Source organism: Meriones unguiculatus, chromosome 11, assembly GCF_030254825.1.
Source record: "Meriones unguiculatus strain TT.TT164.6M chromosome 11, Bangor_MerUng_6.1, whole genome shotgun sequence".
In the NCBI taxonomy this organism is placed as follows: domain Eukaryota; kingdom Metazoa; phylum Chordata; class Mammalia; order Rodentia; family Muridae; genus Meriones; species Meriones unguiculatus.
In genome coordinates, this window is record NC_083359.1 from 97,201,388 (window position 1) to 97,217,198 (window position 15,811).

Below are 15,811 nucleotides of genomic sequence, written 5' to 3' on the forward strand. Positions count from 1 at the left end.
TAAAAGCCAAACATTTTATAGAGCTGATCATCAAATCAATGTTAATCCTGTCAGACTGTTACCGTTTGACACATATTGTATAACACATTTGTTCTTTAGCAAGAAATCGCTTGTATTTCTTACTTTTTAAAGTTCAAGACTCCTAGAAAAGCTTGAGTGAATCAGAACTGTGCAGTAATAGCACTCCTTCAGAAAGAGAGCAATGGCACATTTTCTCCAATAGCTTAGTGCTGGCATTTTTTGCGTGTTTGTTTTCACTGTGAGGTGGATGTTAGGGGCAGCCTATTGGCTTTAAAACGACAATGAACTCTGTCAAGTCTCTTTGTTTCATGGTTAATTTGTTTAGACTCTTGTATAGGAGCGGGCAGACCTCAGTTCCAGAAACATACCTCAGGGAAGTTATTTGGACTTTTGAGTTTTTATCTTCCACGCAGCCAGTGGATGGAGACTACAAACAGCAGCCCTCCTGTATACAGCATCCCTGATGCCGATCACACTCCACTTGTATGTCGATGATTTTCCAACCAGAACTGAAAGCACTACTTGTGAAATAAGTTTTTAAGCCAGTTTAATTGAAGTTGGGGGTTGGGGGAGGGGGCAGAGAAAATACAATTGCACCAGGGACCTTGGCTACGACTGTCATAGCAATGAGGGGTGACAGACTGGCTTCCTTAAATATCCATTTAATCTGTATTTCCTGGACATACTTTTCAGTTCTCAAAATGGATACTAGTTATGGCTTACAAGGAAAACAGCCCCAAAATAAAGCAAGCCATATTTACGACTTCCGGTCCCCCCAGTGTCTTCTGTCCATCTTTGGGACTGCTAGCTCCACTTGTAGGTACATTCTATAAAACCATTGTCAGAGCTGTAATTTCACTCTTGATACCATAAAACTGTGTGGAAGTTTCGGTGGATAATCTGAATGTCGAAGTTTTCTTGTAAATTTACGGTTTGATATTCTGACATTATCAGCTATTTTACATCTATTTATCCAGAGGTTTGTTAATTCCATTATTAACTTTTAATTAGTGAGAAATGACATCATAGTTTTCCTTTATCCTCTTAAATTCTCCATGAAATTATATATATATATATTCTTTTTTAAGTTTTAAAAGTGTGTTTCATTCACCTAGCATACTGGTAGTCAGGTATAGTGGCCCAAGACTTTAATCCCAATGCTCGGTAGGAAGAGGCAGGCAGATCTCTGTGAGTCTGAGGCCAGCCTAGTCTACACAGTGAGTTCCAGGACTATCTATGCAAAGAGACCCTGTGTCAAAAACCCAAACCAAACAACAGTAAAAACCATTTGTAAACTTTCCTAGCCTGAAACAGATTGAGACTGGGTCTTCTTTCTTCTGGGAAATTCGGGTTGAATCTTGAGACGACTTGACCCTCGCCGGGGGCCCCCCAGATCCATCCTGAGGACACAGCTGGGGGGAAAAGGTAAAGGGGAAGTCGGGGAAATTAGGAGGAGAGGAGGGAGGGGGCTCCCTTGGGATGTAGAGTAAATAAACTGAAATTTAAAAAAAAAAGAAATAATTACTGTTTCCAACAGAATATCAAAATTCTAGGAATTTTGGGTACCGTGTGTTTCTTTATTAGTGATTCAATATGTTTGATTTGCCCACACAATTACTTTCAACTCCTTTACCCGGTTGACCTGGAAGAAAGAGAAAGCAGATTTTGCTCAGCTGCAAGGTTTCCTGGTGAGTTGGTTAGCAACAGTCAGGGCTGACCTAGCAAAGAGTAAACACATCGCCTTTAGACAATTGCTGGTGTGTTGACTTCTTCGCTATGAAGTTTTCTGCTTTATTGTCTCGAATCGTTTTCTCCCTCATTCGTTGCTCAACTCCTTACTTGCGCGTCATTCTCGAGATCAACCCAGGTTAGCTACAGAGAACAGGTACAGAGGAAGCTCATCCGGAGGGAGAGGCGCCGCACAAAGTAACGTCTCTCCCTCCCGCAACGTAAAGCCGTGGCTCGTTACGTGCCAATTAAGGAACGGGCTAAAGCGTCTCCAAGTAATCACTCTCGGTGGAAAGCCCTAAGACCGGTCTCGGGGCAACGGGTCTCCGCTTGTCGCGGTGAGTGCAGACGGGACAGGGCAATGGAGAAGAGAAACGCAGCTGCGACGGGCACAGAGGACGCCGGGAAAAGGCGCCTCTCCCAGCCGCCCGGAGCTCGTGCACCTGGCGGCCGACTCCGCAGGCCGAGAGGCGGCGCTCCCGGAGGACCCAGGCCGAGCGGGCACCGCGGGAGGGCCGGGGGCACCCGCCCCGGGCCGGCCCGGCCAGCTGCGGCCCCGCGCGCTCGGGGCCCGGGACACCTGCCCCGTGGAAAAGTATACTTATGGCCGTCGCGGTACACGCGGACTCGCCCGCTCCGTACCCCCAGAGCGCGCCCGTCTGCAGCCTGGCAGCAGGCCCCTCCCCGCGCAGCTGTCGCCGCCGCCTGCGGGCTCCTTTCACTTTCTCACGGCCAAGTCACCCAGAGGGGCGCCGCGGCCGCTGCCGCCGCCGCCGCCGCCGCCGCCGCGGCGGCCCGCGGGCTCCGCCCCCCTCGAGGAGGCCACGCCCACCCAACAGTCGCCGCCTGCGATTGGCGCGCGCGGGCGGCAGCCCCTGCCCGCCGCTCCCATTGGCGGAGCTGCCCCGTCAGTCCCGCCGCCCCTCCGCCCTCCCGGAACGCCGCTCTCCTACTGGGCGACACCGAGAGCGGGGGCGGGCCAGAGACCGGGGCCCCGCCGCCCTCGTTCAATCGCCGAGCGGCCGGCGCGGGGCGGCCCGGCCGGGCGGGGCCACATCTGGGCCGCGCCGCCGCGTGCGTGCGTGTGCGTCGTCCGCCCCCCGCCCGCGCCCCGCCCGCCCCGCCCCCCCGGCCCGGCGCCGCGCTCGCCCGCCCGCCCGCCCGCTCCCGCCCGTGCGTCTGGCAGGCTGCGGCCGCCGCTGGGCTGCTGCCATGGGGAGCCGTTGAGAGAGTGGGGCCCTGTGGCTCGGCCGCGCGCCTCAGGCTGCCAGCGCGGGCGGGGGGCGGCGGGGGCGCGCGGGGCCCGGGCCGGGGCCGGCGGGCGGGCGGGCGGGGGCCGGCGGAGGACGCCCACAAGTCCAGCGGCGGCGGCGGCGGCGGCGGCGGAGGAGGAGGAGGACGCGGCGGGGACGCGGCGACTCGGGCCGCTCCGTGTGAGTCCCCCGCACCCGCCCTGCCCCGCTGCCGGCCGCGGGCTCCCGCCGGGCGGAGTTAGTTAGGGCGGCGGGCGGCGGGCGGTGCGGGCTCGCCTCGCCTCGCCTGGCCGCGCTCCCCGGCCGGTGCAGCTGCGGCGCGGGGCGGACTCGGTGCAGCTGCGGCGGCGCCTCCCGGTGCGGAGGGCGGGCGGGCGGGCGGGCGGGGGAGGGGGCCGGGCCGCCGCAGCTGCAGCGCCCGGGACGGCCGCGGCTCCGGGGCCGGTGCAGCTGCAGGGCCGGGGGAGGGGGAGGGCGCGGCGCCCGGCTTGCGGTTGCCGGGAGGCCCCGGGGGCCGGCGGCGGCGGCGGCGGGGGAGCGGTCGCCGCGCTGCTTCTTGCGACTTTTCTTTTGTTGTTGCCGCGACCCGGCTCTGTTTTCTCGGCCGTTGTGGAAGGTGTTTGCCCGCTGCACCGGCTCCCTGCCCTGCGCCTCCTTCCCCGCGGCTTCACCCTTCCTCTTTCCCCGAGTGCTTTATGCACGGCGAACTGCGCGAAGATTTGCATCTCTTCCCACCCCACCCCGCGACCCCCAAACCTCACACACACCCGGGGCACCCTGCCCCCACCTCTGAAAAACAAAACCCCAGACCTCCCGGAACCTCCGTGGGTCCGCGGTGGCGGTGGACGGGTTGATCTGTGGAGTGGATGTCTTCGGGCCATTGCGGTTCTTGGGGCTCATTAAACTGTCACTCACCCCCCCACACCGCCACCCCACTGGGTAAACGGGGTGATTAATGTCGAATATAGCGGAATGGGGCGAGGGCATCTGTAGAAAGAGGGTGTGTGTGCGCGGCAGGGAAGTAAATGGATCTGCACAGAGTGCCTCCCGAATTATGTTCGGAATTGTCATTTCACCGCGAAGTTAGAGAAAGTTAGGATTGTGACTCGGGAGCGAGGGCAGGGCAGAGTTGAGGTTTTGTTCTCCAGCTCTCTGCCTCTGTTTCCCAAGGCGAACCTAAGTCGTCGTCGCCCGGGTGGGGACGTTTGTGCCTCAGGCCCCAACTTCTTCCTGCTACTCCCCAACCTCTCAAGAGTCTGTGGAGATGGGTCTGACATTCAGAGATGTCGCAGCACCTTGCGGGGCACCCGGCGGCCCAGCCCCGGTTACATTAACATTTCATCAGCCGTTAGAAAAGATCAGCAAACCCCAGCCAAAAAAAGTTCCCAAAGTCTACACCTGGCTTCCCGCCCCTCCTGGCGATCACAGCCCCATCCCCCAAAGCGATAGAGACCAAGGGCAAGACAAAGTGACCGCTTTTCTGAGCAGAAAGACTAGATTTGTGGTCAGGCAGTCCTTCTGAGTGACTGCAGTAGGTTGTGTCCGTTTATTAATTTGCCTCATTGAACTGAAATACTTTCCAGGATTTCAAAAGTGTAGTTTCAGTTTGTTGGTGCTGAGAATGGAAATTTGCGTTAGCTGTGGCACTGTGAAATATTTTCCTGGGAGGGAGTTGCAGATAAGTTGCTAAGTAAGAGTGAAATAATAAGGTGAGCCACGCTAAAGTAATAGTTCTTAATAAGTCTGCCAACATTTCGGAGATATCTACCATTATCTCCGCAGGGGAAGGGAAAACACACACACACACACACACACACACACACACACAAAAACCCATGCTGTAATAATGTTGAAATGGGACTAGAGATGTCAAATTGGTTGGTTTAAAAATATCGCTAAGCTGCCTTTGAAACTAGACGTTGGAGTTGAATAAAAGTGAATGTGGGTTTCCTGAATAGCACGGAGCCTGAGTGTGCTGTCATATGTGAGCCAGTCCACCAACTTGAGGCAGAAGTGTTGCGATTCCATAAATACAGTAGGACTCCATATGCTGAGTTTTTCAATTTCTTCTGTTAGAAAGTTTGGGGGGAAAGGAAGACTTTGAAGTATTTTGTTTATACTAACAGAAGAGAAAAGTTCTCCTAAGAAGAAGCTGGTGGCAGGAGTGGAGAGGAGTAGCATATGGCATTAAAGGAGCACAGCTGGAGGTAGCATTTCCATCTGAGCATGATGTCAGAGCAGCTGACAGCCTGCCATCCCTCAGCCTTTTATTCTAACACACAGACAGGGAGTCAGTGTGTGCGGCTCTGTGGTGGAGAAGGTATCTCATTCCTCTCCAACATCATCTCCACTTCGCATCTGTCTCTCCTAGTCTGCTTTTTTTCCACCGATGTAACAGACCTGGAGCCAGCAAGACTCCGAGGGAAGGACTTAATCAAGTTTATGTGTCCTAAAGGTAGGAGTAGCAAGAGATTAGATTGAGCATCTTTCTGTTTGGGTGTTTTATTTGATTTTTTTAAAATCACATTACTTTTCTAATCCACTTTATGAATAATATGTGAAATTGAGCATGAAGTGATGGTCTTACTGGAGTTGAAAGTCTTGGGCTTGCTTGGTTTAAATTTTTATTTCTTTTATTTGAGCAAGTAAATAACTTTAATACACAGAAGTATTTCAAGTTTTCAGATGGTAAGAAGGGCTTTGGAATATGGCTTTTGGAGATCACTTTGGATTAAGATGCCTTTTGTTCACTGCTGTTTAGATTCCCTTTGCTTGACGGGGGCAGAAATAGTAAACTGTCTGGAATCCAGCTTTCAAACTTACACGAGGAGATTATTCTGGTTAAGAAGCTAGGTGGTTGTGTAATTAATTCCACTGTGAAACTTTAGTCTTCAAAACATTCAGCAGGCATTACTGAAAGCAGCATACAGCTGTAGTGCTTTTGAAACCGGAGGGTTTTTGTTATTGGGTTTTTTTTTGTTTTGTTTTGTTTTGCTTTTTGTTTTTTAAGAAGGAAAAAAAGAAGAAGAAGAAGAAAGAGAACTTTTGTCCCTAAGAGAATAGTTTGACCAGTTTCCTCATTTCTCTTTCAAATATATATTTAAGAGATCTTTTATTTCAGCATAACAATAATTATTTGCAGGAGTTTTTGTGTTAGCGACTAATTTAGAACTTGTAGATTTGAGCTGCCTGAATTGGCCAGACAGCTGTAATCGCACTCCTCTATTCTTAATCTCTTTATCTGGGCAGCAGCTGCCATATGGCCACAGTCAGCTGGATCAGATGTTTATAAGCTTCCTTCTTCGTCCCTCTCTGTCCTCTCAGCCTCCTAATTTGATCACGGCTACCTTGTGAGCTGCCCTCCAATCTTTATTTTTAGCCCTCTCAAGGATTAGGATTGCTGTTAGCTGTGGAGCACTTAAAGTGATTGTATTGTAAATCTTGGTGTATTCTGTTGGTCGCGTCTTTCAGGAGGGATCTGGGTGAGGATGGGAGCCTCACTGTCCAAGCACAGTGTGGAAAAGGGGAGAAGCCATTTCTGAATATTAACTTCATCTCCATCCCAGATGCACTTGCTGAGGTAGCTGGCGGGTCCCTGCTTCTGGTCCCAGGATGGGGAGGTGGGCTCTGCTTATCTTAAAGGAGTTAGCCACTACAGTTGGATTCTGACCCCATCTTTCCCTTCCCTCCTTTCACCACCTCCCTTGCCAGAAAACATGGCAAAGATGCATAAAAGAATAGAAGCTACTGGGAAAACAAAACATACCAAGTTAGTATTGAAACAGTGTTTTCGGTTGAATACCTAAGGCAGCGCCAAGGAGGAAAAGTTTTTGGTTTTTTTTTTTTTTTTTCTTCTAGAAAGGCTTTTAAAAATACTAGATATTGAACCTATAAAGCTTTTGCACCTATTTTATAGTGGTAAAAGTTTTATTAATTTTAATGTGGAGTTTGTTTTGCCCTGTAGCAGATCAGAGTTTGGATGAAAATTTTCAGAGTTAACAGCCTCTCTGGTTGCTAATATTGTTGAAGTAGAGGTTCTACAAAGAAACAGAACTCCCCCCCCATTCATTTAAAAAATGTTTGGATTTGTTCAGAGTAAAGATGATCTTTCCCATCTGTCGGTGCAGTTCCGTCTGATCTCCTGCATGTGCAGTACCTGCAAATCTTACGGCACCAACATCTGTTCTTATACACAGGGCTTTTGTTGTTGTAACACTCTGACTTTAAAAGTAAGTTGTTTGCTGATTTCTGGACTAATTATGCAATTTCATTTTTTTTTCCCCTCAATTCAGCCAAATGTGTGTGTGTTCGGTCTGGTCTGTTCTTTCTAAGTAGTCAGGTACGAAAAGTGATAAAATAAAAAGAATGGTTGGACAAGTTTTTTTGAGTCTTCCAGAATTTGTGTGGGACTGAGTTCTTTCCTTCTGAAGTTAAGTGGTCTTGTAGGTCTTGTGGGATGCCATTTGATAAGTAGTCAGTTAAATTTCTTCTGGAAGAGGTCCGAGTTCTTGTTATCAGTAATAGGCTGCAGCTAAAGGAAGGCTTTAAACTTGACCAGGAGTTCTGAAAGGGATGAGCGAGTCCTTGGCAAGAGCGTTTAGGTCGCATGTGTGACTTGGGAGTCCTTGGGGTGTGAGCCTGATCTAAAATTCAGAGACGTGTAACTCTCCACCACTGAGGCAGATATTTTTTAAAGTGGGAACTAGAGGCTAAAGTCCTGACCAGGCTCTAACAAGAAACTCGTCTTTCCCCAGGTTATGAAGACAGTATGGAGTTTCCAGACCACAGCAGACATTTACTGCAGTGTCTGAGCGAGCAGAGGCACCAGGGCTTTCTTTGTGACTGCACTGTTCTGGTGGGAGATGCCCAGTTCCGGGCGCACCGAGCTGTACTGGCTTCGTGCAGCATGTATTTCCACCTCTTTTACAAGGACCAGCTGGACAAAAGAGACATTGTTCATCTGAACAGCGACATTGTGACAGCCCCCGCTTTCGCTCTCCTGCTTGAATTCATGTACGAAGGGAAACTCCAGTTCAAAGACTTGCCCATTGAGGACGTGCTAGCAGCTGCCAGTTATCTCCACATGTATGACATTGTCAAAGTCTGCAAAAAGAAGCTGAAAGAGAAAGCCACCACAGAGGCAGACAGCACCAAAAAGGAAGAAGATGCTTCAAGTTGTTCGGACAAAGTCGAGAGCCTCTCAGACGGCAGCAGCCACATGGCAGGTGACCTGCCCAGTGATGAAGATGAAGGCGAAGACGAGAAACTGAACATTCTACCTAGCAAAAGGGACTTGGCAGCCGAGCCTGGGAACATGTGGATGCGATTGCCCTCAGACTCAGCAGGCATCCCCCAGGCTGGCGGAGAGGCCGAGCCGCACGCCACAGCAGCTGGGAAAACAGTAGCCAGCCCCTGCAGCTCCACAGAGTCTCTGTCCCAGAGGTCTGTCACCTCCGTGAGGGATGCGGCAGATGTTGACTGTGTGCTGGACCTGTCTGTCAAGTCCAGCCTTTCAGGAGTTGAAAATCTGAACAGCTCTTATTTCTCTTCACAGGACGTGCTGAGAAGCAACCTGGTGCAGGTGAAGGTGGAGAAAGAGGCGTCCTGTGATGAGAGTGATGTTGGCACTAATGACTATGACATGGAACATAGCACTGTGAAAGAGAGTGTGAGCACTAACAACAGGGTACAGTATGAGCCGGCCCACCTGGCTCCTCTGAGGGAGGACTCGGTCTTGAGGGAGCTGGATCGGGAGGACAAAGCCAGCGACGATGAGATGATGACCCCAGAGAGCGAGCGGGTCCAGGTGGAGGGGGGCATGGAGAGCAGTCTGCTTCCCTATGTCTCCAACATCCTGAGCCCCGCGGGCCAGATCTTCATGTGCCCCCTGTGCAACAAAGTCTTCCCCAGCCCCCACATCCTGCAGATCCACCTGAGCACGCACTTCCGAGAGCAGGATGGCATCCGCAGCAAGCCTGCCGCCGATGTCAACGTACCCACGTGCTCCCTGTGTGGGAAGACTTTCTCCTGCATGTACACCCTCAAGCGCCACGAGAGGACTCACTCGGGGGAGAAGCCCTACACGTGCACCCAGTGCGGCAAGAGTTTCCAGTACTCGCACAACCTGAGCCGGCACGCCGTGGTGCACACCCGCGAGAAGCCCCATGCCTGCAAGTGGTGCGAGCGCAGGTTCACGCAGTCCGGAGACCTGTACAGACACATCCGCAAGTTCCACTGTGAGTTGGTGAACTCCTTGTCGGTCAAAAGCGAAGCACTGAGCTTGCCCACTGTCAGAGACTGGACCTTAGAAGATAGCTCTCAAGAACTTTGGAAATAATTTTATATATATATATAAATAATATATATATATACATATATATACATAGATCTCTATATAGTTGTGGTACGGTCTAAAAGCAGTCTTGTTTCCTGGAACTGAAAAGTTGGGATCTTAACTTGTTTTTGCACTTTAGAATAATAGCATGAGAATCTCACTAATTTAGCATTCTGATAAAAGAAACTTTAGAGCAAGTCAGAAGTAGAGAGGTGTCTTTCCTTTGAGGGGTCGGCCAAGTTAGCCAATAAAACCTTCTCAACAAATGGTTCTGTCACAAAATGCTTTCCTATGGCTTAATTTTGTAAACACTGCATTGTCTTGAGCGCTTTCCTTGTGCCTCACATTGTTTTGTTTTGTTTTCAAAGTAGAAATTCCCTCCAGTTTTATTAGCCTCTTTATATGTCTCAAATTGCATGAATTTTTTCTGGCTGTTGGAAACCTGAATGCTTTTAGACCCAAATGGAAAATTTCTGAAATGCTGGATTATCTATTTTTAAACAAGCAGTTGACTTAAAACTTTCTGTGGCAACTTCTGGTTTTACGATGGTCCCCAGTGAGAGAAATCTGACAGTACACTGGGTCACTGGGACTGTCTCTGTGAAGGTTTGCTTGAGATGAAAAAGGATATTGCAGCTTCAGCAGTGTTGAACTGTGTGTTTAAAATGTGAATTACTGTTCTTGTATACTGTAATTGATTACATGGGCTGGGGGGGTGTCAGAGAACTTGACAGGTTGTGTTGATGCTCTTCTTAGTTGAGTCTTGAAAAGTAAATATTAACGCTACAGAAATGCATGAGTTTCAATATATTTTTTGTCTTTGTTTGCATTGTATAACTTTAACGAGTGAGTTTAAAATTATTTAATTTCTTTAGAAAATAGCACCATTTGGGAAAAAAACTGGTGTTACGAAGAACGTAAATGCACTGTTTTTATTTTTATTTTATATAATTTAAATTGACTTTTCCCACTGTCTTTAAGTTGAAACTGTTAAGCTGAATAAAAACTTAAGCTGCAAATTGATAACTTTGCTACATTACAAGGAACATATAAATGTTTACAAACGGCTTAAAGATTTGCATGTGCGGTGTGCATTTATAACTTGTAATTGCACAGAACCCATGCCAAGCTCAGAGTTGAGGTGTACACACGTACCCAGCTGAGCGTTTTTAGAATAACTACTGCACAAATTGACAATAGGTCATAGGTCATTCTCTCTCTCTCTCTCCTTTTTGCTTCCCTTTTCTTTTTTTCCCCTATTTCCTTTCCTTCCCCCTACCCCCTAACTCATGAAAAGATTCTATGGACTGAAAAAGCCCCAGGCTGAAAGGACTGGACTGCCTTGATTGACGTGGGGAAGGGGTTGGTGGACTATGTGTGTCGGCAGCAGAGGCTGCAGCCCACCGTGTGGTTTTAATGACCAGCGCAGGGCAGAAGCATTTTGCACAGTGTTTGTTTTCCTGTCTTGCACTTACAAATAAGGTCTATGGGAGTAGCATGGAAAACGTTTGCTGTTTTTCCCTTTTTCTTTTTTAATTGCTTTTGTTTAAAATTTGATCGCCTTAACTACTGTAAACATAGCCTATTTTTGTGCTTAAGATACTGAGTGGAAAACTCCATTGTGTGTTGCTGGACTGTTTTGGAAATATTTGGTCAAATGTATGTTAATTTGGCTGTAATGGCATTTAAAGCAAACAAACAAACAAACAAAAAAAAAGCTGTGAAAATGGCCTTGGAGCATTATCTTTAGTTACTTGAAGAGTTTCTAGTTTGTTTTTTTTTAATACAGTTTATGTTAAAATAATCTTTATTAATTTAGAGAAGACAATCAATGTCTGTGAAAGAACGGACTTTTTGGATTTTTTTTTTGTGGTCATTGTGAGTGATTGCTTTTTCTTTTTCTTAGTTTCACATTCTTCCTTTGTTCTAAATCTTAGACTGACATCTAGCTTTGACAATCATAGTATGTTTTATTTCCTGAGGGGGAATAACTTATAATGCTGTTTAGTTTTGTACTATTGGTGTGTTGGTGAATTTTTAAACTGTGTGCTAACTGCAATAAATTATATGAACTGAGGATTCCCTCTGTGTGTTTTGTATTGTGGTCGCAAAAGCAGATTTTGAAGTCTGTGTAGTCCATGGCATCTTCGTTTTAGTATCAGTTTTATTCAGTTTCTAAAATTATTAGAATGCTTTAGGGCCGCCCAAATGGAAATGTGCACATTCTCATCCTTTAAGAAGACACTCAGTGCACATTTAAAAATACGACCCATTTCTCCAGTGTAGATCAAGACTGTTGAGGCAATTCCCTAGAAAATTGTGAACACAAAGAACTTCAGGTGGCAAAGGTAGGTTTTTCTTAACAAGCCACAGAAGTACTAACCCATACACAATGCAAATCACTTTCCATGCATGATTTTATCCCAAGTTGATTGGTGGAATCCATTCTCCCATGTTCTGGCTTAAGTGGAAAATTGGAGGAGACCGGATGTCTTAATTTGGAAGGCTGCTTGGCTAATGAGTGCAAGTCTAGGCAATTGAATTAGCAGGCACTCGGTTGTTCAAGATTAGCTGTGTACGTCCGTTTTTCTAACCAGAACTCAAAAGCTCTTAGAGTTTGAGCTCTAATTTTAAAACATTTAAGTAACCCACCTTTAGAATTGCGCCCTCCCCTTTGTCATTGCCCCTGCCCCGTTTCTTGCCTGTCTTGTTGGGTATGTGTCTGGTAAGGGCTGGTTGAGAACACACGGACGTGGGACTTTGGAGGAATTGTCACACCGGCCCTAGATTGCGGTGGGCCCAGGGCCTGAAGTTGTATAAACACAAAAATCCTTAACTGTCCATAACTCCCAGTGCTAAAGACAAATATGGGAATAATAATTTCCCATTCCTACTGTCAGATGCACCACTACACCAAAAAGGCCCACGCTAAGGTTAATATTCTATAGGAGATCCAGAGTGTGAAACACACCATTTAGAAGGTCTTTGATGGCTTTGGCTAGAAATCCACAATGGTTTTTATCGTAATGTACGGTAAAGATTTCCAGTTTGGAGTGATAACGTTCAGTTTTTTAACTGAGAAATTAATGTAACCAACACAACTCATAATTGGTTTTAAACAACTGAACGTTTCACACGAAGGGCAAATTTTCATTTGGCCTCTACACCATTCCGTGAGCAGTCAGCACGGGAGAGAGGAGAGGCGCGCTTCCTAAAGCTTCCTGAAGGTGCTGAAGGCTGGCTGTCGGTCCCGCTGACTGTCTTCATTTTTAGTGAGCGCCACCTCGGCAGGCTTCACAGGACACACACACTGCGCAACAGCGTTCTATGATTCGGAAAGCACTTCTTGAAATACCGTACAACAGGCATAGCGTGTTATTACTCAAAGGGTCACATTTGGCACGTGACACACAAGAATCCGTTGTTTATTTGCTGCACTGAAGAAAGTTGTCATGTATTCCAGTTGGAAACCTGTAAAATCAGGCCCTCCTTTGACATCTGGCCCATCCCGAAATGCATGCTGAAAATATGGTTTCACTTACTTTTGAAAACATCTGCTTCTTTCAGATAATCAATTAGGCCCTGGATTGCTGTGGGCCCAGCATTGTGTGCTAGGTATACCCTGGGGAACAGCCGACAAGTGGAAGACGCTAAGGATGCCGGGTGGGGATTTCCTTCCTAGTTAATTATGCTATCGGATTAATAGGTGAATCAAGTAGAGTTTGCCCTTAACAGACTTCACATGGGTCTCTAAAAACAGGGTTTTGGAAGGTGAGAAAAAGGCAGACACTATATTAAAATTACGTATGAACTCACATTAAATATAAGTATTGAAAGTGCTTATTTTCCTAAGTAAATTTTTGTTTTGAACTAGCTGTTGCTTCCTCTAACCTCGAACGTCCTGGTTTTACAGACGAAACACACAGAAAATGCGTTAAAGAAAAACAAACTCGAGAAACCCTATTTTTAAAAATTTAGATACAAATTTTTAAAAACCTCTTAAGATCTCAAAATTTCCTTCACTGTTTGCCTATAAAGTTTTAAATCTTTGAGTTCTGACCTAATGAAGAGAAGTCGAAACATACCTGTGGGCAGAAGGTTTTTAGATTTAGATACTGATCTATATTTTGATTATTTACTGCAATGTTTGATATTGCTGATAAGGCATACTGGTTGTGGTAAGCGTGAATTTTGAAGTCCGGGACAGAAGAGCTGTGTCATTTTCATTAAAGTCTCCTGCCATTAAAATACTGGAGATAATGTCATCTTAACAATAAAGCAGTGCTTTTATTTTTTTTTAAAAGCAAATGGCTTTTAGGAATTTCGTTTTGGCCAGGGTCCAACTTTATTACACTGACAGGATTTTGTCCCTTATGTTAGAATTTTTAAATTTAATTTAATTTTACCTTTTTTTGCCTGCAGAATCCTGGCAAAATATCTGTGATCCCTTGGTCTAGACATGCAGTCACTTCTCTGACTTCAAGTCAACTTAGCTCCATCAGAGATTTTCTGCTTCTAGCCCTCCCCACCCTGCTCAGCTTAGCTCAGTCTTACAGAGTAACAGCAGAGAGGCCATGTCTTAGGGATGACAGTGAGAGCTTCCAGAAATTCATTTTAATAGATACTTCAGAAATTAGGCTTTTTTTTTTTTTTGTATTTTTGCAAACCAATACATTTAAAGTAAAAATTCTCACTGATTTTTTGATTTTTTGGGATTTCTTTATGGAAGAAACAGGACTCCAAATGTGCAACACTGTGTAGAAATGAATCAGTGAATAGCAGAGGTTTGAACAATTTTTTTTTCTTTAAAAATCCAGACACTTTGGCGTGCCTCTGCTTATGCTAAATAAATTGCAATTAATTCTCCCAGGTAATTCAGATATAAAGAACAGTTTTACTTTTTTTTTTTTTTTTTTGGACATTCAAGCCTTTGAAAGAGCTTTATTTATTTAATTTTTTGTCTTGGCGGTTAAGGAAAGGAATGAAGTATCCAGTTATCTTTCCTAACTCTATTCTGATATTTACTAATTTTATTTCAAGCTTTATGTGGTATGATACATTTCTTTGGTTGAAAAGATTCCTCTAAAAGTATCTTTTAAAACCGAAGATTGTCTTGTATTTGTGGGCTCTTATTCCCCCAATAAGCCATGTCCTTTTCTAAGCTTTGGGGATGGATTTGCAATTAGGCTCTGGAAAGCCATGTCTCTTTTGGGAAGGAGAAGAAAAAAACAAGAAAACCCATTTGGCTTCAGAATGTAGTGCCCTGAGGGACAGTTTCCCTGAGGGTGTGCAAGGCCGTCTTGACAGTCCGTGTGACACCCAGGGAATCCACTCCTGGGGACTACAGGCAGATGGCTTGTTATGGTCTCTGCAGTTATTCAGTAAATCAGGTGGTTTTTGTGAAGTGTCAGTGTGCATGCTTAATGGGACTCTATAGGAATGTTGAAAAGTCATTGTCCCAAATATTCAAGTTTGTCAAAAGTGTACTTGTGGTCCATATGAACTGGAGTATGAAAGACTGTACTTTAATATCAGTAAGCATGTGCAAATAGATTAAATCTATCTTAATATAGAAAATGTGTAGATGGCATTGAACTTGAAAGACTAGAATGACTTAATGTGTCATGCCAGACCAGAGCTAACTTTCGGTGCGTGACAGAATTTAGAAGAAATGTATCAATAATGTAGGAATATATTTACTCAAACCTATAAAAAATATGTACATTTTATTAAAAAAAAACCATACAATGCAGGTCAGCTTACATCTGAAAGGATTATTAATGACTCTAACATTTTGAGCTTCTTATTATCTGAGATGAGCCTTGATCAAAGTAAAAGCATTTAAACTTTTCTTTCGACTCTCTTAAAGACTGTTTTAAGAGATTGAAAGGATGCACATGCTTTTCTGTAGACCTTCTCTTTGAAACTCCAGCACAGTCATGAGCGGCTTGGTAGTACTGAAACATCATTTCCATGTTTACTAGACAGCACGGCCTCCTCAGCAGGTCGACTTGGACAGTTTTGGGGAAAGCACTGTAGTGCAATAATTAAAATCCGGAAGGACAGTATCTGTGGTCGTTGGGCTGGAGCTTCCAGGTAGTGACATCTATGTATATTTTTTTGAGGGGGAGACCCCATTTTCCAACTTACAACAGTTCTCCATCACTTAAAATCCTTCTCAAATAGAATAAATTAGAGCAAAACCAAACAAGCAAAAAAACAAGAAACAAACAAACAAACAAACAAACAAACAAAAAAACAAAAAACAGAAACACCTAAACCAAAAGCCACTACCTGGCTTTGAGAAAGGAGGTTCTTGATTCAGTCAGGGGCTGGAGGGAGAAACGACACAATTTACAGCCAGCGAACTGTCATGGGACAGGAAACTCTTACCTAAAATTTAAGATCTCTTCCGAATCCTCAAGATTTTTCCAGTGAATAATCTAAAAGAAACTGATGTGTGCTGGGTGTTTCC

At 45.9% G+C, this 15,811-nt stretch overlaps 1 protein-coding gene across 5 annotated transcripts; it reads left to right on the forward strand.

Annotated features, from left to right (window-relative positions):
• The first annotated feature begins 2,892 nt into the window (after window positions 1-2,892).
• On the forward strand, window positions 2,893-11,415 carry Zbtb18 (zinc finger and BTB domain containing 18). 5 transcript variants are annotated; one of them, XM_060364764.1, is made up of 3 exons: window positions 3,922-5,457; window positions 7,757-8,444; window positions 8,557-11,415. In XM_060364764.1, exons 1-3 carry the CDS (start codon window positions 5,229-5,231, stop codon window positions 8,564-8,566), a joined length of 927 nt encoding a protein of 308 aa, XP_060220747.1. In that variant the 5' UTR covers window positions 3,922-5,228; the 3' UTR covers window positions 8,567-11,415. The 5 variants fall into 5 exon arrangements, with proteins under 5 accessions (XP_021511918.1, XP_060220745.1, XP_060220747.1 ...); XM_021656243.2 differs by lacking the exon at window positions 3,922-5,457 and adding an exon at window positions 2,893-3,182 and having other exon boundaries at window positions 7,757-11,415; XM_060364762.1 differs by lacking the exon at window positions 3,922-5,457 and adding an exon at window positions 3,341-3,359 and having other exon boundaries at window positions 7,757-11,415.
• Window positions 11,416-15,811: the final 4,396 nt, after the last annotated feature.

Bases quoted from the DNA above. Each gene is read 5' to 3' on its own strand.
- Zbtb18 (XM_021656242.2), top strand. From the start codon at position 5,229: ATGATGTCAGAGCAGCTGACAGCCTGCCATCCCTCAGCCTTTTATTCT. The intron at 5,458-7,756 runs GTAGGAGTAGCA...GTCTTTCCCCAG, and splicing joins CAAGTTTATGTGTCCTAAAG to GTTATGAAGACAGTATGGAG.